The following is a 27,252-nucleotide window of genomic DNA, read 5'->3' on the forward strand; positions in this document are numbered from 1 at the left end:
ACATCCAGGTTTTCTTTCTTTTTTTTTTTTTTTTTTTTGAAATGGAGTTTGCTGTCGCCCAGGCTGGAGTGCAGTGGCTCAATCTCGGCTCACTGCAACCTCTGCCTTCCCAGTTCAAGCAATTCTTCTACTTCAGCCTCCCTAGAAGCTGGGATTACAGGTGTCCACCAGCAGGCCTGGCTAATTTTTGTATTTTTAGTAGAGACAGGGTTTTGCCATTGTTGGCCAGGCTGGTCTTGAATTCCTGACCTCAGGTGATCCGCCCACCTTGGCCTCCCAAAGTGCTAGGATTACAGACATGAGCCACCACACCCAGCCGACTTCCAGAGTTTCAATAACAGAGATGTTGTTCAAGAAGAAAAGGAAGACATGGTTTGTAGATGATAGGAGCTTCAGGAAGAGAGGCCAGTGAAGGGCAGGACGTGTAGCTGTCTACCTATGGAAAACTAGCCAGGAGCCTCCCCGCAGGGACTTCAGCACAGACGGCCAGGAAAATCTGCATTAACCTGAGCCCTGGGCCTAAGAGAGGACAAGGCCTTGACTGTTTCTACAGACTCACAAGATGCAATCTCTGTGGTCCATGCCCATGATGCGATCTGGAAAACAGGGGGACTTCTAAATGCCAACAACAAGGAAATCAAATGTGCAACAAACAGAAATACTGGCATTGATGTGGGCCACGGAAAGGACTAAACAGGTGACTGCAGTCCATTGCCAAGTTCCTCAAAGGGGTGACTCTGAAATAATTAATTTCAGATGCCATGGCCCAAATAGCTGCACGAGTTGGGGAAGTCCTCCAAATGTCTCTGCTTCCTTCAGTACCTCTTTACGAAATAAGCCAAGGTACTTCCCTGGGAAATTTCCTCTTTTCTTCTCTTTTCTTTACTCTTTTTTTTGAGACAGAGTCTTGGTCTGTTGCTCAGGCTAGAGTGCAATGGCGCGATCTCGGCTCACTGCAACCTCTCCCTCCCGGGTTTTAGCAATTCTCCTGCATCAGACTTCTGAGTAGCTGAGATTACAAGTGCGTGCCACCATGCCCAGCTAATATTTGTATTTTTAGTAGAGACAGGGTTTCACCATCTAGGCCAGGGTGGTCTTGAACTCCTGACCCTGTGATCCACCCGGCTTGGCCTACCAAAGTGCTGGGATTACAGGCGTGAGCCACTGCATCCGGACTTCTTTTTTTATTTTCTTGAGATGAAGTTTCACTCTTGTTGCCCAGGCTGGAGTGCAATGGTGCAATCTCAGCTCACTGCCACCTCCTCTTCCCAGGTTCAAGCGATTATTCAGCCTCAGCCTCCCCAGTAGCTGGGATTACAGGCACCCACCACCAAACCCAGCTAACTTTTTGTATTTGTAGTAGAGATGGGATGTCACCATGTTGGTCAGGATGGTCTCAAATCCCTGACCTCTAATGATCCACCCGAATTGGTCTCCCAAAATGCTGGGATTACAGGCATGAGCCACTACACCCAGCCCCTCCCATACCTCTTTTGGCCAAGGCAGTACAATTCAGAAGAAACTTGCCAGGGAAGACTGGCAAATGGATGTCAACATGATGCCTATGGCTCCTGGAGGATTTAGATACCTCCTGGTGCTCACTGATACTTTTACCAGTTACACGGGGGCTTTTCCACACCAGACTGAAAATGCAGGAGATCACTGATCAACCTTCAACTATTCACTAGCAGAACACTGAGGGGACTGTGCGGTCACCAATACCTCCTATTGCACTTGGATAAACACCTCCCGGGAAATAGAGATGAACAGAAAGGAAACAGTCAAACAAGCAGAATGGCTGCATTCCTTCAACCAGAGGGGTCCATTAGTCTGTTTTCATACTGCTATAAAGAACTACCTGAAACTGGCTAATTTATGAAGAAAAGAGATTTAATTGACTCACAGTTCTGCAGGCTGTACAGGAAGCATGGCTGGGGAGGCCTCAGGAAACTGATAATCATGCAGAAGGCGAAGGGGAAGCAGGCACGTCTGGCTATGGTGGAGCGGGAGATACAGAGTGAAGAGGGAGGTGCTGCATGCTTTTCAACAACCAGATCCCACGAGGGCTCACTCACTATCATGAGAACAGCAAGGGGGAAGTTGGCCCCCATGAGCCAATCACCTCCCACCAGCTCCCTCCCTCAACACTGGGAATTACAATTTGACATGAGATTTGGGTGGCGACACAGAGCCAAACTGTATCAAGGGTAGTTCAACCACTGAGATTTATTTATTTGTTTATTTATTTAGAGACGGAGTCTCGCTCTGTCACCCAGGCTGGAGGCTCACTGCAACCTCTGCCTCCCGGGTTCAAGCGATTCTCCTGCCTCAGCCTCCCAATTAGCTGGGACTACAGCACACGCCATCACGCCTGGCTAATTTTTGTATTTTTAGTAGAGATGGGACTTCACAGTGTTGGCCAGGCTGGTCTCCAATTCCTGAGCTCAGGTGATCCGCCTGCCTCGGCCTCCCTTTTGCTAAGATTATAGGCGTGAGCCACAGTGCCTGGCCAACCACTGAGATTTAGAAGGCAGTCGAGTCCACTATACCGCACCTCACCTGGTTTCTTCCTCTGTTGGGGCCCCTCGTGGTCACTGTTCTCCTGGTACTTTTCAGTCCTATATATTTAAATTGATGGTAAGCTGTTTGTCCTCCCGGCTCCAACACTTCCACCTTCAGCTTGTATTACAACAACACCAGCCCTTCAAGCAACTCTGGGTGACCCCAAAACTCATTTGAACTCAGCAGCCCAAGAGTTTCATTCCTCTAACTTTAGGGAACTCAGTGCCCCTGGTCAGCATGAAGTAGATACAGAAGCATGACCTCTATCCCTAATCCCTCAAGAATGAGGGGTGGAAGGTGTCAGCAGGCAGGTGGGGGCACGGTTTGTAAATCTGTAACTGCATCAGACTAAATCTAGTTCAACTTTTTTTTTTTTTTTGACGGAGTTCTGCTCTTGTCACTCAGGCTGGAGTTCAATGGCACGATCTCGGCTCACTGGAACCTCTGCCTCCTGGGTTCAAGTGATTCTCCTGCCTCAGCACATCACCACCCCTGGATAATTTTTGTATTTTTAGTAGTGGCAGGGTTTCACCATATTGGCCAGGCTGGGCTGCTCCTGACCTCGTGATCTCCCTGCCTCAGCCTCCCAAAGTGCTGGGATTACAGGTGTGAGCCACCGCACCCCACGTTCATTTCAACTTTGATGTAATGTAGTTGGCAGTTGTTTTTCAATCGCCATGGATCTGCAGGTTGAAGGTCATATACTCCGAGCATGCCCAGATTAACCAAGCATGCAACCACGAAGTGGAACCTAAGTGCTCAGACTGAGGAGCTGGGAACCATTTAAGAACTGGACACCCTGTGGCAGGAGCCAGGAACCAATGAGATTGAGTTTTGGTGTCACTCCATGGCAGGATCCAGTCAGATCACACCTCCCAGCATTACTTCGTTGCAAGATCCAATCAAATCACACCTCCTTACCCTATGCTTATAAAACCTGACATAGCCCCCAGCTGGGAAAGGGAGATTTGAGCATTTCCTCCTGTGTCCTTGCTAGTTGACTTAGAAAAAAGCTTTATTTCTCAAAAGCTGGAGCCATGGTATTGGCCTCTGTACACATTGGGCAGCGAGTGCATTGACTGCTCGGTAACATATATGTGAACTATATGTGAACTTGAATTTCCAAAACATTTGATTTGGTTTCAGTAAAAAATACTTTTCTTGCACATTAAAGCCATAGAAGTTCAATTTCTCTTTTTTCTAAGAATTTGGGCAAATTCAATTTATATAAGTACATACACACCTCTACAAGCCAATCAGAACAGCAAACCTTTAGAAACTCTATATCGTGGCTCATGCCTATAATCCCAGCACTTTGGGAGGCTGAGGTGAGAGGATCGCTTGAGCCCAGGAGTTTGAGACCATCCTGGGCAACGTGGCAAAACCCCAACTCTATAAAGAATATGAAAATTAGTTGGGTATGGTGGTGCACACCTGTAGTCCCAGCTAATTGGGAGGCTGAAGTGGGAGGAACACCTGAGGCCAGGTAAGTTGAAGCTGCAGTGATCTGTGATTGCACACACTGCACTTCAGCCTGGATGACAGACTGAGGCCCTGTCTCAAAAACAAACAAACTCTATATCTACTTTAATACCATTCAGAGGTGGAAAAACATTAGACACTCACACAATCAGAGGTAAAGACCTTTCTAAATTACAGACACATATACTACAAAGAAATAGAGCTTAGAGCTTCAATTCTAAAATTTCAGACATGGGTCAAGAGTAAACACAAAAATGCAAAACTCACCCTTCCAGATATCAAAGAGCTCTTCTCCTCCCAGTGGGCATGAAATTCTTAATTGATTTCAGCTCAAAATAGACAGACAAATAGAATAACAAATCAGACTCCGTTGTCTCTCACCCAATAGAAGTTAGGTCTTTGCAAACATTAATCTCATTACAGAGATCACCATGTGATCAGACCATAAAACCAAATTCCTAGCCCAGCACAGTGCTTCATGCCTGTAATCCCAGCATTTTGGGAGGCTGAGGCGGGTCTATCACCTGAGGTCAGGAGTTCGAGACCAGTCTGGCCAACATGGAAAAGCCCTGTCTCTACTAAAAATACAAAAATTAGTCGGGCATGGTGGCATCCACCTATAGTCCCAGCTACTCAGGAGGTTGAGGCAGGAGAATCACTTGAACCTGGGACACAGAGGTTGCAGTGAGCCGAGATCATACCCCTGCACTCCAGCCTGGGCGACAGAGTGAGACTTTGCCTTGAAACAACAAAAACAAACAAAGTCCCAATCAGTGATGCTAGCAATGTAAACAAATCCAAACCAAGTAAAACACAGAATTGGTAAATGGGGAAATTACTGAAAAATGAGAAGCCAGCAAATTTCTATTGGCACTTTGGACTCATTTCTGGGATCCAAGAAAAGAATTACCTGGGCTTCAACCGTTCATGAGGCACTCCAGTCCTGAGGTTTTCCTGGCTCAGTCACGTGATTCCATCGGGCACTTCTGCGAAGACCTGGAAAACCTTAAAACATGAAAGTAAAATCATGACTCTCATACAGATATAAAAATGAGCACATGCTAAAGATTTTATTTAATTCAAGAGGAAACCGGCAGATATTATAACTGGTTCAAAAGAGAATCTGAGGGCTGGACATGGTGGCTCATGCCTGTAATCCCAGCATTTTGGGAGGCTGAGGAGGGTGGATCACTTGAGGTCAGGAGTTTGATACCAGCCTGGCCAACATGGTGAAACCCCCATCTCTACTAAAAATTCAAAACTTAGTCGGGCGTGGTGGTGTGCACCTGTAATCCCAGTTACTTGGGAGGCTGAGGCAGGAGAATTGCTTGAACCAGTGAGCCAAAATCTCGCCACTGAACTCCAGCATGCACAGCAGAGTGAGACCCTGTCTCAAAATTAAAAAAAAAAAGAGAGAGAGAGAGAGAATCTGAGAAAGACATATCTGCAGATCAGGAATATTGAAATGATTATATAAATGGAGAAATGCAGTCAAAGCTGGATTTTCTCTAGTGGGGATTGTGGGAAGTCAACCAACTTCCACCAGACAGAACATAACTTGCATCAATTACCTACAGTTTTCAAAGAGTTGTAAAATACCTCAAAGATAATGAACAGGGTTGGAATCAAGCAACATGGCTTTCTAAATGTGCTTCGTTTTCCATTAAAACGCACATTTCTTCTTCTGCCTGTCTCATCCTCTTCAGGAAGTAGAGTTCTGAGTAATTTTTTTCTTCTTTCAATTCTGTACATATTCTCTGGGTTTTCTAGCTATCACAAATTCAAAGTGATTTGGAAAAGCTGGAATTCCTTTTTTCCTTGTTGGGGCGAGGATGGTATCTTGTCCCAGGCTAATCCTCTATTATTTCATCCATGGGCTCTATTTACTAATGTTTTCGTTAAACGTGTCATTGTGATCATAAGCTAGCATGATGCACCCTCTTGTTCCACTTGTCACGGTTGCACATGTACACTGATTTTAAGCCTTGAGCTCTCAGGTAAGGCAGGACTGGCCCGGGCACGGTCTACGAGATGCTATATGAAGCAGAGACTTTCTAGACCTTCCCTTAAAGATGGTCAAGACATCCCCACGAAGACGTTCCCTTAAACTAAGGAGAAATTTGAGTCTGGGGTTCGGCGTTGCCAATTCTCTTAGCATTGAGCCTCTTAACCGCTAGACCAGATAGAGACATTTAAGACGGCTCCTAAATTTGGGGAGCGCATATAGGCTCATGGGAAATAGAGTCATTTTACTTGTCCTGGGACCGGCGGTGGGCCCCCGGAGGCGGACTTCCGGTGCATTCCTGCGCCTGTGCACCCCGCTCGGTGTGCGTGTTCGCGCATGCGCGCCGCCGCCGCCGCACTGCCCTCGCTTCCTGTGCGTCCCCAGGTCACCGCTCGCCCTCGTTCCCAGGCTTTGGCCTCGGGTGAGCTAGAATCGCGGAGCCTGTGGGGCTGGGCGCCGAAGAGCCGGGCCGGCACCCAAGCGGGCGCGGGGCTGTGCGGGCCAGGCGGAGGCTCAAGCGGGGATCCCCGAGCACGACCCCCGGAGCCGACGGCGCTGGGGCCCAAGGGGCCGGCCGGGCGGTGGCGGCGGCGGAGGCGAAGGGGCGGCGAGACCCAGGCCCGGCCCGTGTGCGTCCTCGACGGCCCGGCCCCGGCTCCGCAGGACGGTGAGCCCCAGGGAGACGGATCTGGGCTCCGGGAGGGACGCCCCGCCTGGATTTGTCCCGTAGGCCCGGCCCGGGCCCCTCGGGAGCAGAACGGCCTTGGTGAGGTGGACAGGAAGGGACCTCGCGAGCAGACGCTTGCCCGCGACAGCAACCCCGCCCCGGCCTCTCGGGAGCCGTGGGGCAGAGGCTGAGGAGCACCAGGAGGGTAAGTCGTGGGTTTGTGGGCCCGGGGCGAGAAGGGCCTGGGTGAAGTCACCGCGTGTCGGGGACCTTAGAGTGAGGGACAGTGGAGGGTCCCGATCGCTTGCAGTAGAGACATGTGTTTGGGTTTGAGGGCAGGGTCCGGCAAGGACGAGGCTTACGGGGGCGTGGGGGGTGTCACCAGCCTCAGCTGCGGACGTTGTCTCCACTCCCCCCTTACCCCAACAGCCCTTCCTCTTCTCCCTGCTCCAGATTGCGACCGTGTCTAAACGTCCGTCAGCACCTCTGTTCTCTCATTTAAGTGCTGATTCCCCCTTAGGTCTGCTCTTGTGGAATCATACACTGTAATGCAGGAACAATCTGCAGGAACTATCTCTTGCTGCCTCATTTGCTAGGGGAAGAGACTGGGCCTTAGCAGGTGGGTGACTTGTCCGAGGTTTTGTGGGTGGAGTTGCTCATAGTAGAACTCAGAAGTTTTATCTCCCAGGCCAGTGTTGTGTCCCCCGTATCCTTGTTAAGTGAGAGTAAGTTCTTCAATAAAAGATCCTTTTGAGTAGCACGCTGAAGTTTTTGCAAACAAAGACTCAATCATGCCGACTGTATTCCTTTATTTAGGGCATCCTGTGGATTTTCTGATCTTTATTTAAAAGAGTAAGAAAATAGATGAGTATTACAGAATTCATTTTTTGTTGTTTGTTTTTTGTTTGTTTTTGAGACGAGTTTCGCTGTGTTGCCCAGGCTGGAGAGCAATGGTGCGATCCCAGCTCACTGCAACCTCCGCCTCCTGGGTTCAAGCGATTCTCCTGCCTCAGCCTCCCGAGTAGCTGGGATTACACGCGCCCGCCACCACGCCCAGCTGATTTTTGTGTTTTTACTAGAGATAGGGTTTCACCATGTTGGCCAGGCTGGTCATCAGAATTCCTTTTTAAATCTTACATTTAATGATGGCAGATTATTTCAGTAGGATCCAGTATTCATTCACCATGAGAATCTCATCCACTCAGTCACAAGGTAGCCATGTGTGAGTTTCAAATGTGCAGATTGGTCCCCCTCCTGATCATTTTCCAATCCCTTCTGAAGGCTTAAAGGGACAGTCTCCCACAGGATGTCCTTCTTGGAACTTTCTGTGTAGGTTTTAGGCGGGAGATGACCGCCTTGGCAGGCCAGACCGCTCATAACGCCATGGCTCGGGTTTTCCTTCCCCAGATCTGCCTCCGCTTTTCACAGTCCTCCAGATTTTTCCAAGAGCAGCAGAAAATGAATAAATCCCTGGTGAGTGTTTCTGTTCGTGTATTTATTCTCTACTCTAATTTACAATACACCTTAGGAGGAGATTAAGGTTTCAAATTTTAAAATGGGAAAGTAGAAATAGATACAAGATTTGGTCAGACAGAACAGTAGCTATCAGCACCAAGCCTTTTTATCATATTCATATGCGCAGATAGCGTGATCCTTAAAGAGTTCTTGAAGCCAGAGTACAAGCGTCTCATGTTCTCGGCATTTATCACAAAAAATGATAAATACCATCCATTCTTTGACTTACGTTGACTGTAAGCAGAATCACTTTTGTTTTTGCATGAACTTTAAAGATTCCTTTGAGATCATTATCAACAGCTTTCCTAAATAATAACCCTTGAACCATTGCTGCAATTCTTGCTTTTTTTTTTTTTTTTTTTTGAGACCAAGTCTTGCGCTCTGTCACCAGGCTGGAGTGCAGTGGCGCTATCTCAGCTCAGTGCAACCTCCACCTCCCAGGTTCAAGTGATTCTTCTGCCTCAGCCTCTGGAGTAGCTGGGATTACAGGCATCTGCCACCACACTGGGCCTTTTTTTTTTTTTTTTTTAAGTAGAGATGGGGTTTCACCATGTTGGCCAGGCTGCTCTCGAACTCCTGAGCTCAGGTGATCCACCCGCCTCAGCCTCCCAAAGTGCTGAGCTTACAGGCATGAGCCACTGCGTCCAGCCCATAATATTTCTAGTAACTAAAACATTGTTGTCTCAAAGGTAGATTCTTTTTACTGCTCTATCTGTTGCAGAAATGGCCTTTTTACCCTTAAATTAGTCTCCCTAAATATTTTCTTTTCTTTTTTTTTTTTTTTTTAAAGATGGAGTCTCACTCTGTTGCCCAGGCTGGAGTGCAGTGGTGCTATCCCTGGTTCAAGCGATTCTCCTGCCTTAGCCTCCCAAGTAGCTGCGATTACAGGCACCTGCCACCACACCCAGTTCATTTTTATATTTTTTTTTAGTAGAGACAGAGTTTCAGAAGCACTTGGGCCAGGCTGGTCTTGAACTCCTGACCTCAAGTGCCACGTGATTTGCCCACCTTGACCTCCCAAAGTGCTGGGATTACAGGTGTGAGCCACCATGCCCAGCCATCTCCCTAAATATTTCTTTCTCTTAGTTTATCTGGGTTGCACAGCAGAAAGGACCATAATAAATCTCTGGCATAGATGCCCATTTTATCCCATAGCCTGTGGTCTTGGTCCTGTCCCTACCATTCCCCTGACCTTGTTCGAAAAGGTTGCCAATAATCTAGCACATGCTCTTAGTGGACATTTGCATCTTTGCCTTGGCCCACTCTGCAGTTTGCTTTGTCAGTTTCAGTGCCCTTTCTCTTCTTGCCTGCTTCCTGAAATTGATGATTTCTTTGGTCCTCATGTGCTAGTGTCCACTCTTGGCTCACGACTCTGTACCTATCTGATGTCACCCTCCTGTGCTTCTAACCACCAGCTCTGTGTTGGTTCTCCCACATAGAACTGTCCAGCCACCTGCTCAGCATTTCTTTGGAGTGTGTCCAAAGGACCCCTCAAGGTCATAGATGCAGCAGGTTCAAAATAATTATTTGGAGCCCCCCACCTGTGCCTTCTCTTGTTCCTATTGGTTCATTGTTCCATCGTCCAGCCTGTAGCCCCATCGAGAAAGATGGGATTCTTTCTAAACTTGCCCATTTTCTGACTTCGCGATTGTTTGAGTTTGTTCATGTCACATTCTAGATGGTTTTTATCCTGTCCTCTATCCCCTCCCTGCTGTCATTAAAATAGCTTATTTTTTGGTCTCTCTACTGTTGTAGAGATTTTCTTTCTATGCCGCTACTTTTCTCCACAAGCCCAGGCATATTGCATTTCCCACGTCGAGTATTTCTCCTAAAGTGTTCATCATATCGTGCTTCCCCCATGGGAAAAGCACTTGCATGGCTCCCAGAGTGGCTACTATGAAAATGAGGTTGCCTGAAGCTGGGATGGGGAAGACTGTGGGTAAAGCAGGCTTGAGAAAAGGCCAGAATTATGTTTCAGATGTTTAAAATTTGGGCTGTGTTGGTATGCAGTGAGTGGCAGCATCAGGAAGGCAGGTAGGAGTGTGTGTGTGTGTGTGTGTGTGTGTGTGTAGTTTGGGAGCTGTGTTAGTATGCGATGAGTGGCAGCATCATGAAGGCAGGTGTGTGTGTGTGTGTGTGTGTGTAGTTTGGGAGACAAATCTGGTGTGTGTGTGTAGTTTGGGAGACAAATCTGGGGTGTGTGTGTGTGTGTGGAGTTTGGGAGACGAATCTGGGGTGTGCGTGTGTGTGTGTGTGTAGTTTGGGAGACGAATCTGGTGTGTGTGTGTGTGTAGTTTGGGAGACGAATCTGGTGTGTGTGTGTGTAGTTTGGGAGACGAATCTGGTGTGTGTGTGTGTGTGTGTAGTTTGGGAGACGAATCTGGTGTGTGTGTGGGTGTGTGTGTAGTTTGGGAGACGAATCTGGTGTGTGTGTGTGTGTGTGTGTGTAGTTTGGGAGAGAATCTGGTGTGTGTGTGTAGTTTGGGAGATGAATCTGGGGTGTGTGTGTGTGTGTGTAGTTTGGGAGACGAATCTGGTGTGTGTGTGTGTGGAGTTTGGGAGACGAATCTGGTGTGTGTGTGTGTGTGTAGTTTGGGAGACGAATCTGGTGTGTGTGTGTGTAGTTTGGGAGACGAATCTGGTGGTGTAGTTTGGGAGACGAATCTGGGGGGGTGTGCGTGTGTGTGGAGTTTGGGAGATGAATCTGGTGGGGGTGTGTGTGTATGTGGAGTTTGGGAAATGAATCTGGTGTGTGTGGGTGTGTGGGTAGAGTTGCGGAGACGAATCTGGTGTGTGTGTGTGTGGAGTTTGGGAGATGAATCTGGTGTGTGTGTGTGTGTTTGGGAGATAATCTGGTGTGTGTGTGTGGAGTTTGGGAGACGAATCTGGTGCGTGTGGAGTTTGGGAGATGAATCTGGTATGTGCGTGTGTGTAGTTTGGGAGACGAATCTGGTTGTGTGTGTGTGTGCGTGTGTGGAGTTTGGGAGATGAATCTGGTGTGTGTGCGTGTGTGTAGTTTGGGAGACGAATCTGGTTGTGTGTGTGGAGTTTGGGAGATGAATCTGGTGTGTGTGTGTGTGTGGAGTTTGGGAGACGAATCTGGTTGTGTGTGTGTGTGTGTGCGTATGGAGTTTGGGAGATGAATCTGGTGTATGTGCATGTGTGTAGTTTGGGAGACGAATCTGGTGTGTGTGTGTCTGTGTGTGTGTAGTTTGGGAGATGAATCGTGTGTGTGTGTGTGTTGTGTGTCTGTGTGTGTAGTTTGGGAGATGAATCGTGTGTGTGTGTGTGTGTGTGTGTGTGTGTGTGTGGAGTTTGGGAGACGAATCTGGTGCTCTCCCATGTGCAGTCTGGTAGAGAAGGAGGAACTGGGAAGGCGCTACTGGTCAGGCTAGAGGGAGAACCAGGAGCGTGCAGTTTCTGAAGCCAAGGGAATGAGAAGCTTCAGGGACAGGTGATCAACCGTGTCAAATGCTCTTAAGAGTCCAGCCCAAGGAAGACTGAGAAATAGTGCTGGGATTTAGCTCAGGGGAGGTCATGTGACTCTCTGAGGCCCTGTGATTGGATCTGTAAGGGAAATCCTGATTGGAGAGGTTTAGGAGAGAGTGGTAGAAGAACTGAATTTGGTCTATTCAGAATTTTTTTTTTTTTTTTGAGAAATTTTGCCCTGAAGGAAAAAGAGAAATTGGATAGTAGCAGGAATAGGAGTTGAGGTTAAGAAAGGATTTTTCGTTTTCATGGGAGAGATAATAGTGGAGGTGATTCTGTCAAGAATGAAAAATAGTTGTTGCCCATGGGGTGAGAATGGCTGTGGGGCCTCGAGTCAGCCATAGGGGACAGAGATGCAAACAGCTGGAGGTGTCCCATGAGGTGGTTAGAGAAGAGGGTAGACATAGCGTTCCTGTTTGCTTCTTTTCTCAGGGAAATAGCTCATCAGCCAAGAGTGAGGGGTGAGGGCCGGGTTTTGGGAGAGAGCAGCTCCATCCTGACCACCCCCACACATGCTCAGCCAGCCGCGAGGACCATCCTTTCCTTCTGTCTGAAATCCCAGCTCATTTCTTACAATGTAAATGTAACGTACTACTCTTTTGGGAGCTTGTGTCATGATACTGGTGTTTCTCAGCTGAAAGCGATTAGAGCAGCAGCCAGTCTACCACAGACACCTGCTGTTCTGGGCCTTCAGGAGTCCCAGAGGAAGCTCCCTCCTTGCTTGGCTCTGTGTCCTTCTCCTCAGCTAGCATTTTGTCTTTTTTTCTTAGGCACTAACATCATTTGTCTTGGGGTTTGGGATATGATTTTAAGAGGCACTTCTTTCTCTCAAGGTGTTTATGTTCTCCTTGGAGGAGGTAATTCATGGATGTAATTATGGGAGATCATGGGAGTCGTTCTGGTCAATGCCTGGGAAACGCTGAAGTGATGATGAAGCAGAAGTCTGATTTTAAATGCATCCTCAGCCGGGCATAGTGGCTCACACCTGTAATCCCAACACTTTGGAAGGAGGAAGCAGGAGGATCACTTGAGCCCAGGAATATGAGGCTGCAGTGAGCTATGATTGCACCACTGCACCCCAGCCTGGGCAACAGATCAAGACCCTGTCTCGAATAAATGAATGAATGAATGAATGAATGAATGAACAAACAAATGAACAAATGAATGCACCATGAGAGTATTGTGATTCAGTCATTCAAGGAAGGGAAAGGTGGCATTTGCCAGCCCTGGAATAATTCGGGTTAGTGGCAGAGGCTTGTAAAGGCACTCAGGAGACCAGCATTAGGAGTAAGTCTCCTGGAGGGCTGGTGAGATCTTTGCTTCGTTAGAATTTGGACTTCCTGTTAAGGGACTAAGGGATGGGAATGCAGATAAATACCCAGATGGACCCAGGACCCCCCAGTGCTGGATTGAGTTTTGGTTTTGTCCTACAGAGAACTTCAAGCCTTCTAATTGGGAAAGCGTGTCATCTGTTGAAAAGATGAAATTAATAGAGACTGACAATGTGAAAAACAAATGCAGTGGGGGTTTGAGGGGATTGAGTCAGGGACACTCAAGGGTGTCTAGCTGAGATGCTAGACAGAGGGCTCTCTTAGCTAATGGGATTCTAAAAAGAATGAAATATTCTTTCTCAGGAAGATTGCTTAGAATCTCTTAATGGAAAGACTCAAAAACAAATACATTATATATGATCTATAGGACAGAAGTGTGACTGAAATGGTTTGGTTATTTCTAAGTATGTGTTTGGTCAAGATCGTGTCCCTGGCATACATATATATATATATATATATATATATATATACACACACATATATATACACATATATAGATATGTATTTTTTTTTTGAGACGGAGTCTCGCTCTGTCACCCAGGCTGGAGTGCAGTGGCGCGATCTCAGCTCACTGCAAGCTCCACCTCCTGGGTTCACGCCATTCTCCTGCCTCAGCTTCCCAAGTAGCTGGGACTATAGGCGCCCGCCACCACGCCTGGCTAATTTTTTGTATTTTTAGTAGAGACAGGGTTTCAGTGTGTTAGCCAGGATGGTCTCCATCTCCTGACCTCGTGATCCGCCCACCTCGGCCTCCCAAAGTGCTGGTATTACAGGCATGAGCCACCACGCCCAGCCGTCCCTGGCATATTTTTATTGTAAGAGGGATTCTGGTTTAAAATAGAGATTTAAAAAAATCAAAAATAAAAAGTAAAGGAGATTTTATGTGTTCACACTTATTGTAGTCATAGATATATGTGGTCTCTTTACTCATCTTCTTTCGTTTGCTTTCCTTTTGACTTTTCCTGAGCTGATGACTTTCTTCACATTTTTCCTCTTATGAGTCCTTCTTGAAAGTCCTTTGCCCGTTTTCACCTGTTGCACAGTGACCATCCTGACAGATATCAGGTGGACACACTAAGCGGGGACCTACCACTTGAATAAAGGAAACCAGGCTTACTTTCCTAAGAAACAAGTTGTTATTGCTCAGCAAGGCAGGGCAATGCCATACGTGAACTTCCAGACTCCCCTGATCCTCATGGCAGATGACGTCTGAACGAAGTGTGCACAGAGTTTCTGGAAGCTCAGCTATTGCTCTCCAGGAAGTTCTCATCACCTGCTGGGGCAGTCCTGCACCTGGATTCATCTGGCTGGGGTGGGACCCACCTCTTGCCCCACTATGTGTCCCATCAGCAGCTGGACACTCTCAGCCCTGATTACCCTCATCCTTCCCAGGCCAGCCAGGCCTGTCTGTGGCTACCCCTGTATCTAGAGCTGGGAGAGAATGGCACGGCGTCTCAGGGAGTCAGTAGAACCCATCTTGCACTCATGGATCATTCCAATCATTCCACATATGAAACCCAAGATGTTCAGTCAACACCAGGAGTTTGTCATCATCTTACGTAGCTCTGAACATGACATGGCCTTTCCTTCCACACCTTCTACACCATTCCTGCTACCATATTTTCTTGAAATCATCTCAGCCTCTTTGTTCTTAACACACAGACACTGTTTTACGATTCTTTCTTGCCAATTACATAAATAACAACCACACAACCTTCAGTTGTTTAAACTTCTGTGTTTTATGGTTAATTTTCTGTCTTAATTTGGAAAGTGGTCAGAGCCACAGTAGAAAGTCAACAATAACAGTAGATTTCATTGATAAGTATGTGTTTTATCCAAAAAAACTATGCTAAGTGCTTTTCATGGATTAGTCCATTTAATACTGGTATTATGTATAGGTAGCATTATTCCCTTTATTTTAGAGGGGATGATATTAAAGGAAACAGTTATAATGGCTAGTGTGAGTACTTGTGAATGGGACATTTTATTCATAAGATACACATTTATAGATGCAGTTTTGACAGTTTCCAGGTCAGCTGTCTGTTCCTCCTCAGAAATGTTCCTTTCTCCTAGAACGTGTACCATGGGAAGAAAGGAAATTTGGGGTTCCCAGCTGAGAATTAGGAAAACCTGAACCAAACTATTACTGATAATTCGTGTGGCAGACTGCATTCTGAACTGCTGTAGGCTTGGTCACTTGGCAGTAAAATAAAAACTAGAATGTGTGTTGCCCAGCCTGTTTGTTATTTTGGTAATTGTGGCAAATATTGTGGGTTGGTTCCAGTAGTAGCTAGAGGAGGAGCAGGTTTGAACAGGAACAGCAGTTGAATTTCAGGGATGTTGAGTTTGCCATCTGGGACATATGTGTCTGGAATTTAGGAGAGAGGCCTGGGCTGATGTAAATTTGGAAAATGTTGGTGTACAGATGGTAATTAAATTAGCCAGGAAGCAGGTGGGCTCACCATCAAAGCAGCAAGTACAGACAGCAAAGAGAAAAAGACTCAAGACAGCCGTAGGGCCCACAACATTCAGGATGACTTGGAGTAGAGGAGGAGCCAGCAAAGGGACTGAGAAGGAGTGACCAGGGAGGTAAGAAGAGAACCAACATTATTAATATTCTAGAAGCAAATTGAAGAATGTGCAAAGGAGTAGAGTGCATCCTGGGGTTCTGTGAGTGTCCCCAGGCCTGTGCTCCTCAGGGGTGAGATTCGTGCCTGCTGGTGTTAGAGTCCCCAACAGCCAGAATTGTTTCTGGCTCACCGTGCAATCCCAGTGTTGTTTTTTTGTGTTTTTTGTTTTTGTTTTGATGTATACTGAATGAACCCCAGAACAGTGTATTTCTGATATGTTTGTTTCCCTTCGACAGTCTGTAACATAAAATAAAGGTATACAACGTTCATGGTTAATTTTGCCAGTGAGCATGCTAAGATCTTGTCCCTATGTGCCTATTTCACGTCACCCAATTCCAATCACGGTGCCATTTCAGGGGCCAGTGTCATTCAAAGATGTGGCTGTGGACTTCACCCAAGAGGAGTGGCAGCAGCTGGATCCTGAGCAGAAGATAACTTACAGGGATGTGATGCTGGAGAACTACAGCAATCTAGTTTCTGTGGGTGAGGATAGCTTGCTTTCTCAGTTGCTAAAATATATGGGATTTCTCACAAATTTTATGACTTTAACTTAAAATTCGATGCGACGAATGTGAGTAAACTGTTTTGGGCACCAGGCAGGGCATTTTGGTCTTTATCTCCCCTGTGAAAAGTTCTGATTTTGATAAGGCACAAATGGCATTTTCCCCTTATGACAGAGACCCTGAAGCCAACCAGCCTGGGCTCAAGTTCTCTTTCATTTCTCATTAACAGGGTATCACATTATCAAACCGGATGTTATCAGCAAGTTGGAGCAAGGAGAAGAGCCATGGATAGTAGAAGGAGAATTCCTACTTCAGAGCTATCCAGGTGTGTTAGTGGAGGCAGTGAGGAGATTGGTAACTTGGGAGTGTTTTTCCCAGGGATTTTTTAATGGTCCCGAACCTTTAGAAGTGACTAGAGATAGTTGCTTATATGCTCTATGAACCTGAATCTCACTCCCAAAGCCTTCTTCCTTCCCCATAAGAACTTAACATTTATGGAGCTTTTCTGTGCTTGCCACTCCCCAGAATTGAATTCCAGTCACTTCTGTTGTTCTCTTAAACTTTGGGTGTTTGCTTACTCTTCTAGCATTTTCAGAAACCATTATCATGGATTTTTTAGGTATTATGTCTGACATTTAAAAATAACTTATGTGATTCTTGTTTTCTTCATAACTTCTGTTTTTTTTTTTTTTTTTATCTTTACCGTGCAGTGCCTAAGACTTGTTTCTGGACCCTGTTCTACTTTGTACTTTTCTTTCTTTGAGGTTAGACTCCAAAGTCCCCATCCTGTGCCTAAGCCAGTGGATTCTGCCACTTGTCATGTGCACCTGTGCTTCATTGGACAGTGCTGCTCATTCCTGAGACCCAGCCCTCCTGAAATTTGGTGACTGTAGTACCTGGGTCTCCCTCTTTAACCAAATGCTCCTTTTCATCTTGTTTCTTATTTTCTGTTCTGTTCCCAATGCCTTGAATGATACCCTGTCATGGCAGGTGCTTAGTAAGTATTATATACATAAATGAAGTCTGGTTTATCCTTCCACCACCTCCAGAAATGTCTTTAAAGGGTCTGTTTCTACCTACTGTGATTTCCTCGCATTATGAGTTTCTCAAAGGGTGCCCCCAGTGCCAAGTCTTTAGGCTTTGTTTTTTATTTTATGTTGCTCGCACCCAGGATGACATCTCTACCACCAGTGAGCCTGGGCTCTAGTCTGGTATTTTCTGTGATAGCAGTTACAGAGCTGCTCTTGTTCTCATCAGGCCTGGAAATTGATCATGACCTATTCCAAATTATAATTACTAATCACCTTTCCACCTCCCTTTATTTACTAAACTATACTAATCTCTTCTTCTTCTATAGTGGTCCCTGTGAAACCACTGAAATTCTCATCAGATATTACTGATCTCTGGATTACTGGATTTTGTCCAGTGTGAAATGTCTTCATTGTCCGCTGTATATCTTCAGTTTCCTTTGACTTAATGTAAACAAAGACTAGATTCTGTCATGCCTGGATTGCTATGAGTCCTAGCTGGATTTGCAGTATGTCTTCATCTAAAGTTTCCGGTTGATACCATTGCTAGCCTCACAAGATGAGCCTATAGCTGGTTACATTTTACTTCCTAAGGGGAATTTTAATTCCTTATCCCTTAAGGATCTCAACAATATTAGCCTTGTATTACCTGGAAAAACTAATTTTCTGTTGTTCCCCAAAACTCTCACTAAACTCCATTTGGTCCACACTCCTAATGTCTTCTCTTCATGAGACTATTGTCCCTACAGCTTTACATTTCATTAGAGTGTGCTTTCCTTCCCCACATAACACATTCTTTAAGTCTGAGCTCAAATTTTCAACCCCTCCCTGAAGTTTTTCCTTCCTGACTTTTATCATGACTTCTGTATCTCCCTTCCCTCGACTTCAGTTTCACCTAGGGGTGATAGGATAAAGAAGTGAGTCTGATTAAGTCATCTGCTATTTGATAGTGTCTGTATTTTGCTTGAGCTGTTTTGCTCTTGGATCATAGTCCTGTAAGGAAAGGGGCATGCTATCCCTTGATGTAGTGTGTAACAGAGAGAGATATTTCTTTCTTTCTTTGATTACGTGAGAAGCTAGGCAGGTGAAAGAACTTTTTTGTCCATCCATTCAGAAATAATGTACAGGCAGTTATTTCTAAATATGCATGCCTGGGCCAAATGCAGTGGCTCACACCTGTAATCCCAACCCTGGGAGGCTGAGGCAGGAGGATCGTGTGCAACCAGCCTGGGTAACATAGTGAAACCCTGTCTCTACAAAAAAAAAAAAAAAAAAAGAAAAAAGAAATAATGCATGCCTGGGTCACATCCCCATATATTTTGCAAGTAGCGGAAAAACACCTATATGATTCAGATTAAGAACAGCTTCTCTGATTTTTGTTCAGAGGTTCAAAGGAAATAGGAAATAGGACCATCCTTCCTAGGAGAAAGGTTGTGGTTAAGAAAAGAGAAGAAGGGCTGGGCGCGGTGGCCCACGCCTGTAATCCCAGCATTTTGGGAGCCCGAGGCAGGCAGATCATGAGGTCAGGAGTTTGCGACCAGCCTGGCCAATATGGTGACACTCTGTCTCTACTAAAAAATTAGCCAGGCCTGGTGGTAGTCCCAGCTACTCGGGAGGCTGAGGCAGAAGAATCACTTGAACCTGGGAGGCGGAGCTTGCAGTGAGCTGAGATCGCACCACTGCACTCCAGCCTGGGTGACAGAGCGAGACTATGTCTCAGAAAAGAAAAAAAAAAAAGAGAACAGCGCTGCATGAAGTAATTAAAACTCAGCATTTTACATGGAGTGCTGATGTTCCAATGCAAGGCTGAGTCACTTTGTACTAAAATGATTCTGTAGACAGTATTCTCAACTTCAAGGGGAAATGGAATTGAGGTGAGAAAGGATTTGAGAAGTATTTTTTTTAAGCATGGAAATCCCGTACAAAGGTAGGTTTTGAGAAGATGAAGGCAGGAAGTCAAGCAAACTGAGTGAAACAATAAGGGTGGGGACTGTAGGTGAAATGTGCTGGGCATTGATCAGGCACACAGTGATCGTAGCATAAGGCAAGGATAAGAGATAGATCATGACCTATCTCTCCCAGCTTGATGTGCCATGAGAAGGTGTAAAGTGCAGAACCACTTCCTCCAAAACAACTCTCTACTTGGACATATCTTAGGACCCTCCTTGTGCAACAAATAGCTTGCTTTTCCTGCAACAGAATATTTTTGTTAGATGACTGTCATCCTAGCTTGGAATCAATAGTGATCCCAGGTGGTAAAAAGTATTGTCTCTTAGATTTTTTTCTCATTTGATCTGTTGATATTTTGGCAGTGGGTTCAGGGAAAGCACAGGTTATAGGGGTTACGGTTGATATCATTTCACTTAATGTGCATGATAGCAAGTACAGTAGTCAGGTTCATCCAGACACTTCTAAGGTAAGTAAAAATAAAATTGTTATTTTAGGAGCATGGTAAGGGATCTGATTTTTTTGTTTGTTTTGTTTTGTTTTTTGAGACAGATTCTCACTCTGTCGCCCAGGCTGGGGTGCAGTGGCGCAATCTCGGCTCACTGCAACCTCCGCCTCCCGGGTTCAAGCAATTCTCCTGCCTCAGCCTTCTGAGTAGTTGGGATTACAGGCGCCCGCCACCACGCCCGGCTAATTTTTGTATTTTTAGTAGAGCAGGGTTTCACCATCGTGGTCAGGCTGGTCTCAAACTCCTGATCTCAAGTGATCCGCCCGCCTTGGCCTCCCAAAGTGCTGGGATTACAGGCGTGAGCTACCACACCCGGCCAGGGATCTGATTCGTAAGGTTTGTACACTAAATGCTACTCAGGAGTAGGAAAGCACTCACACTGAGAATTAAGTGATGGTAGTATGTCAGGGTGGGACTGGCTTAAGCAAATGGTCAGGAGACTGAAAGATGGGAAGAATAATTGCTAAGCTTATCAAGCATGTGTTTTGTGCCAGATGCTGCTCTGAGCACTTCATTAACTGCTACAATCCTACAACCACCTTATGAGGTAGGTGCCATTATCTCCATTTGGCAGGTGAAGGATACTGACTACAGAGAATTGCTAAGTAGCTTGCCCTAGGTCACCTCACCAGAGTTCATGCTATTAAATATACTGTTCAAATAGGAACAAGTAGAATTTCATGGTCAGAATGAATTTAGCATTAAATCATAGCATCATTAGAATACTAAAGTTTCCAGTTGATCTCTTCGCTATCCTCACCAGATAAGCCTATAGCTCTGTGGACTGTTTTATATTTCCTGTAGGATATATATATACATTCCTGGGATTCTTCATCCAAGTGAAACAGAATTACAGGGCGAATGCCCTGGTTATAGGGCTGTTCCTTTAAACATGAGGAGATTTAGTTTATTCTACTATGTGGAATGAGGAAAGAAGGCAAAATAGTTTGGAAGGGTGTAGTCTAGTGAAAATGCTACCACAAAAGTCTTAGTATACAGTGCTAATGCCTTAAATTGTAATCTCTCTCAACTTGGTATGAAGTGATATGGTATAAAGTACAGCTTTACCTCCCCCTAAATGAATCCCTAGTTGAATACATCTTATGACCCTCCTTGTCCAACAGCACTCCTCATCACTCTACCCTGTCAGCCATTCATCCAGCATTCTTCGCCTACCAGTCATTGTTCTGTGTTATATTTTATCTTCTATACCCAGTTTTGAACAAAATATAAAGTAGATCAAAAGTGCATGTGTTTTTGCCAGTTTACTTCCCCCTTTCTCCATTCCTAGAGGGGTGTGTGTGTTTGTCTGTGTGTAATTTTAAGCAAAAGAATAAAGGAGAAAAGTACACTTGCAATTATTTTCATCTGTTCATGAAGCTAGCATCTACTCACAATGAGATGCTTGTGTACAAATCATGAATCTCATTCCATATCATATATATAGGAAGATGTACAAAAGTTGGTTAATTTTGTCTCTCTTTAGATGAAGTCTGGCAAACTGATGACCTAATAGAGAGAATCCAGGAAGAGGAAAATAAACCTTCAAGGCAAACCGTGTTCATTGAGACCCTTATTGAAGAGAGAGGTAATGTTCCTGGCAAAACTTTTGATGTAGAAACGAACTCTGTTCCTTCAAGAAAAATAGCCTATAAAAATAGCCTCTGTGACTCATGTGAAAAGTGTTTAACGTCTGTTTCAGAATATATTAGTAGTGATGGAAGCTATGCAAGAATGAAAGCTGATGAATGTAGTGGATGTGGGAAATCACTCATCCATATTAAGCTTGAGAAAACTCATCCAGGAGATAAAGCTTATGAATTTAATCAAAATGGGGAACCTTATACTCTAAACGAAGAAAGTCTTTATCAGAAAATTCGTATTTTGGAGAAACCTTTTGAATATATTGAATGCCAGAAAGCCTTCCAAAAGGACACTGTTTTTGTTAATCATATGGAAGAAAAGCCCTATAAGTGGAATGGATCTGAAATAGCCTTTCTCCAGATGTCGGACCTCACTGTACATCAGACATCTCATATGGAAATGAAGCCCTATGAATGCAGTGAATGTGGGAAATCCTTCTGTAAAAAGTCAAAATTTATTATACATCAGAGGACTCACACAGGAGAGAAACCTTACGAATGTAATCAGTGTGGGAAATCCTTCTGCCAGAAGGGAACCCTTACTGTGCATCAGAGAACACACACAGGGGAGAAGCCCTATGAATGTAATGAATGTGGGAAGAACTTTTACCAGAAGTTACACCTCATTCAGCATCAGAGAACTCACTCAGGAGAGAAGCCGTATGAATGTAGTTATTGTGGAAAATCCTTTTGCCAGAAGACACACCTCACACAACATCAGAGAACACATTCAGGAGAGAGACCTTATGTTTGTCATGACTGTGGGAAAACCTTCTCGCAGAAGTCAGCACTTAATGACCATCAGAAAATTCACACAGGTGTGAAACTCTACAAGTGTAGTGAATGTGGGAAATGCTTCTGCCGCAAGTCTACTCTCACGACCCACCTGAGGACCCACACGGGAGAGAAACCCTATGAATGTAATGAGTGTGGAAAGTTTTTCTCTCGGTTGTCATATCTCACTGTACATTATAGAACTCATTCAGGAGAGAAACCCTATGAATGTAATGAATGTGGAAAAACCTTCTACCTGAATTCAGCCCTCATGAGACATCAGAGGGTGCACACAGGAGAGAAACCTTACGAATGTAACGAATGTGGAAAGTTATTCTCCCAGTTGTCATACCTCACTATCCATCATAGAACTCATTCAGGAGTAAAACCCTATGAATGTAGTGAATGTGGGAAAACCTTCTACCAGAACTCAGCCCTTTGTAGACATCGGAGAATACACAAAGGAGAGAAGCCCTATGAATGCTATATATGTGGAAAATTCTTCTCTCAGATGTCATACCTCACTATACATCATAGAATTCATTCAGGAGAGAAGCCCTATGAATGTAGTGAATGTGGGAAAACCTTCTGCCAGAATTCAGCCCTTAATCGACATCAGAGAACACACACAGGAGAGAAAGCCTACGAATGTTATGAATGTGGGAAGTGCTTCTCTCAGATGTCCTATCTCACTATACATCATCGAATTCATTCAGGAGAGAAACCCTTTGAATGTAATGAGTGTGGAAAAGCCTTCTCTCGGATGTCATACCTCACTGTACACTATAGAACTCATTCAGGAGAGAAACCCTATGAGTGTACTGAATGTGGAAAAAAATTCTACCACAAATCAGCATTCAACAGCCATCAGAGAATTCATAGGAGAGGCAATATGAATGTAATAGATGTGGGAAGGCTTCTCTGAAGTCAGACCTCATTTTATATCAGAGAACCCTTTCAATATAGTGAATCAGAAACTCCTGCCTGAAGTCAAACACCTTGTACATCAGGGAGTTCACACAGGTTAGTGTGGACATCCCCTTGTGTGTTGGACTCATAATCTGAAGACTCACAGAATGGAAACCATGATTATAACAAGAACACATGGTATAACAATACTAGACTATAGACAAGTAAAAATTTATAAATATTCAGAATGTATATACACGTCTCCATGGATTGGAACTGTTTTGCATATCAGGGAATTCATAGCCAAGGGGAAATCTATCAATATAAGGAATGTGGAAGACATAATCCTTTGGAAACTGTTAATACTAAAAGATGTGTTTCTGATACAATAGCAAACTTGAAAAGAAAAAAAAAAAAGAAACAGAGAAGATTCCTGCTGTGAATAAACATACTCCTTGTGTAAATAGAAGCTGTAAAGTCATCAGGATAGCTAGTTAAGTCGGTAACCTTAAACTCATGTAAGCAGTTCCCAAAGAACATAGGACTTACGTTTGGGGTAGAGGGTTGTTTTTATTACATTACATTACATTACAGGAATTGTATGTTCACTTTGAATCATGTTTGAAAAAAACATTGTATCCTTATTTTGTAATTCATATGGTAAGAGTATTCTAAACAGCACTACGTTAATATCATTTGATAGGTATAAAGTATACTTTTTCTTGCGCTCTTCTCTAGGATTTAATGCATTTGATCATTCTTAATGGACAATATCAGCTCTAAAGGGCCAATGCTTTTATAATGTTTTCAACTGTATCTGAGTCAGCCAGAGAGATAAATATCCATGTATAAAATAGATAGAAAACTTTGCTTAGGTAATTTAAAATTGTTAATGCCAGTTCTCCAGAAGTGAGGAAATCATTGCACTCTATACAGTTTTAAGATATACTTAAAATATTCCCATTTGTAGCTATTGTTTTTTTCTACTATTTCTTATTTGAACACTTACATAACGGTGCAGAGCACGATGCTGTGTAACGTAGGAATTAACTGTGTTTTCATTTGATATCGTACTGCTTTTAAACCTTGTGTTCTACTCCTTCCTGTTACTGAATGAAGAACACATTCTAATAAGGGTTTGTGGCAGACATTGCTGAGTGACTTTCTTAGTCACTCCCTTACTCTGCTGGCTGAGTTTGGTTATCCATTTATCCTCAAAAGGAAGTGAGATAAATCCTGATTAGTTTTAACCAATGACACTCCCCTTCTTGTTGCCAGCAGTTGATTTACAGTGGTCACAGGGCCCATTTCTAGACATAAAACAAAGGATATACCTGACAGACTACTTCTGGAAAAGGTTTTCTCAAAGGCCCAAGGATTCAAGCAAAGGGAAGTGGAATCTTGTGGTGAACAGTACCTTGTCTGGATGTGGTGCCTGGTAACCATCTTTCAACAATGGATTATAGTTTGATCACGGCCTGAGCAGAAAAACTGAAAGACCCTGAGACGTAGATGATGTCTTTGAGCCACTAAACCAACCAGCCTTGTAGCCACTCCTCCTTTGGACTGTTTCCTTTGTGAGAGACTAAACTTATTTTTAAGCCAGTTGATTTAGGATGCTCTGTTACTAATAACTGAAGACATTCTAATTGGTACAGACTTAAACCTTTATAGGACTTATGCAGTTCAGATGTGGACTTTAGGTAAGTCATTTATTTTAAGCTGTTGATATAGAGATTTATTTTCTGTAAATTTTGACATAAATAGTTTGAGCATTAGAAATCAACTTGAAACAATAAAATGTATGCTTCCTTGAACTGTCATATCGTTGACCTGCAAAATTCACCTTTGGAACGTGACACAATGTTAGGCATACCTCCTTTTTTCTAATACATGGAATAAATTTTGTTTGAGGTAATTTATGTTCATGTATCACTGCTACAGTGTTAGCTGACAACATATAGTATGAAGTAAGGATCTAATTTTGTTTTCTCTCACATAATTACTTGATAGCTAATCATCTGATTGATTTACTGCTTTACCACTGAGCTGAAATGCCATGTTTTTCACTTATTAAAATCACACATGGCTCCTGTCTTTGTTACTCAGCACTTTTTCTCCATATTCTTCAAGATGATTGTGAGTATGGTACATAACAGGAATTACATCTGGTAAGTTGTACAGTTTTGTGTAGGAACTCTATATTCATAGCATATTTGTGGAAATGATACCTACAGAGGTTTCCCCACACTGGTGTGTCATTATACGTTAATTGTACAATATGCATTTTCAGTAAAATATTTGAAAACTGTAAATGGCTTGGCATTTTCTTCTTCTCCTATGGATTGCCTGCACATCAAAGGGTCTCGTACGTATATAACTGGTCCTGAACTGCCTCTTCAGTAATGTATTCAGTGTTCATAGTAACATGTTTATAGTTTAAAAGATGCCAATGTTTTCATAAATTAAGAGGGATTTTTGGCCCATCTTAACATGAAGCCCACCAGGAAACACATTCTTAAAATTATGTTGCTTTTTTCTTCCTGTCACAGAGATAACTACATCAAAAATAAATTGCTTTTCCTTCATTGAATATAAAGTCTATGATTCCTGCACAGTTGATGCACTAGCATGGGCTGCTAGCTTGTTATAGTGCAAGCCCGGAGGTGCCATGGAAATAGGAGCAGTGTTTGGGTCCAGAGAACTAAGGATGTGAATGGGGCTCTTTTGTGGGAAAGGTAATGGCAGACAGAACAAATCTTAAAGACTAGTTGAATTGTAATCTTTTTCCCTTTACTTTTACGGTCCTCTATAGTATGCCCAGCAAATTATAGCCCACCACGGTGCCTTCATAAGATAGGAGAGCAGCTCAGTGCTGTGGGAGCACTTAGGTTCCATTAGAGCATCCTCTCCTTACTTCAGAAGCCAGTCATTGCTGCGACTGGAGACATTCATTTTTTTGTTTGTTTGTTTTTGTGACGGACAGAGCCTTGCTCTGTCACCAGACTGGAGTGCAGTGGCACGATCTTGGCTCACTGCAAACTCTGCTTCCCAGGTTCAAGCGATTCTCCTGCCTCAGCCTCCCAAGTAGCTGGGACTACAGGTGCTCGCCACCACGCCCGGCTAATTTTTGTATTTATAGTAGAGATGGGGTTTCACCATGTTGGCCAGGATGGCCTCAATCTCCTGACCTCGTGATCTGCCTGCCTCAGCCTCCCAAAGTGCTGGGATTACAGGCGTGAGCGACTGCACCCGGTCGACTGGAGACATCTTAAGGAGGCAGTGCTTAGGGTGATCATGTCAAGTGATATCCTGAGGGTCAGTCAAGGTGTGGGGGGGTCTCATTCCAGGCAGTGGTGATAGGGGATTTTTTTCTGTAACACACTCTTCCACTTAAACCCACCCAAGAGGAAGAAACAGGAGGATTAGGCCTTCTCCCTGCTACTCATTCTCAGCCAGGATTTGCAGTATCCAAGTAAAAATTCAGGAAAGTAGTCAGACACATGAGGAATTGGTACTAAGAGACAGTACACAATACCATCTACGTGAAAAGGCGTAACTTAATGAAATACGGGCATCCAGACAGATTTCAAAATGTTCTTAATACATATCTCTTTTTTTTTTTTTTTTTTTTGAGATGGAGTCTCACTCTGTCGCCCAGGCTGGAGTGCAGTGGTGCGATCTCAGCTCACTACAGCCTCCACCTCCCAGGTTCCAGCGATTCTTCTGCCCCAGCCTCCTGAGTAGGATTACAGGCACGTGCAACCGTGCCTGGCTAATTTTTGTATTTTCAGTAGAGACGGGGTTTCACCATATTGATCAGGCGGGTCTTGAACTCCTGACCTCAAGTGATCCCCCCGTCTCGGCCTCCCAGTGTGCTATAATTACAGGCTTGAGCCACTGCGCCCCGCCTTAATACGTATCTTTGAAGAAAAATATAAAGATGAATGGGGTGTATGTAAAAATATAGTTAGCAGAAGAAAGGTGGATTGTTGAGCATGCATAATCGACATGAGGGAAATAATAGATGAGATTGATAGACGTGATACACCCCAAGAACAAGTTAGCAGGCTCTGTTGTAAAGGCAGATATTTCCTCCAGGACACCAGAAGAAATGAAGAAATGGAAAAGTCAAAAATGAAGAAAGTGAAAAATCAAAAACTGAGATGTAGAGGATAGTAGAAATAACCATATACTACGATTCCCAAAAGAAAAAGAGACAACATGCAAGGAAAATATACAAATTAAAACTTTCTTGT

General features: G+C 44.3%; 1 protein-coding gene and 1 long non-coding RNA gene across 7 annotated transcripts; one reads left to right on the forward strand and one right to left on the reverse strand.

Annotated features, from left to right (window-relative positions):
* Window positions 1–1,359: 1,359 nt before the first annotated feature.
* On the reverse strand, window positions 1,360–5,045 carry LOC105737696. The gene is made up of 2 exons (XR_001113369.2): window positions 4,312–5,045; window positions 1,360–1,993 (listed from the first exon to the last, which is right to left on the reverse strand). It is a non-coding gene; the product is annotated as an uncharacterized LOC105737696 (long non-coding RNA).
* A 1,336-nt stretch (window positions 5,046–6,381) lies between these two features.
* ZNF12 (zinc finger protein 12) lies at window positions 6,382–25,308 on the forward strand. Of its 6 annotated transcripts, XM_012496317.2 has the most exons (6): window positions 6,382–6,921; window positions 8,124–8,189; window positions 16,038–16,164; window positions 16,414–16,509; window positions 21,154–21,255; window positions 21,370–25,308. In XM_012496317.2, exons 2-6 carry the CDS (start codon window positions 8,175–8,177, stop codon window positions 23,007–23,009), a joined length of 1,980 nt encoding a protein of 659 aa, XP_012351771.1. In that variant the 5' UTR covers window positions 6,382–6,921; window positions 8,124–8,174; the 3' UTR covers window positions 23,010–25,308. The 6 variants fall into 6 exon arrangements, with proteins under 6 accessions (XP_012351771.1, XP_003277965.1, XP_030652314.1 ...); XM_003277917.4 differs by having other exon boundaries at window positions 21,154–25,308; XM_030796452.1 differs by lacking the exons at window positions 6,382–6,921; window positions 8,124–8,189 and having other exon boundaries at window positions 14,985–16,164.
* Window positions 25,309–27,252: the final 1,944 nt, after the last annotated feature.

Source organism: Nomascus leucogenys, chromosome 17 (assembly GCF_006542625.1).
Source record: "Nomascus leucogenys isolate Asia chromosome 17, Asia_NLE_v1, whole genome shotgun sequence".
Lineage (NCBI taxonomy): Eukaryota > Metazoa > Chordata > Mammalia > Primates > Hylobatidae > Nomascus > Nomascus leucogenys.

Coding starts and splice junctions, on each gene's coding strand:
- ZNF12 (XM_030796451.1), top strand. CDS start 15,972: ATGCTAAGATCTTGTCCCTATGTGCCTATTTCACGTCACCCAATTCCA. Junction 16,165..16,413: donor CAGCAATCTAGTTTCTGTGG/GTGAGGATAGCT, acceptor TCTCATTAACAG/GGTATCACATTATCAAACCG. Junction 16,510..21,153: donor CCTACTTCAGAGCTATCCAG/GTGTGTTAGTGG, acceptor GTCTCTCTTTAG/ATGAAGTCTGGCAAACTGAT.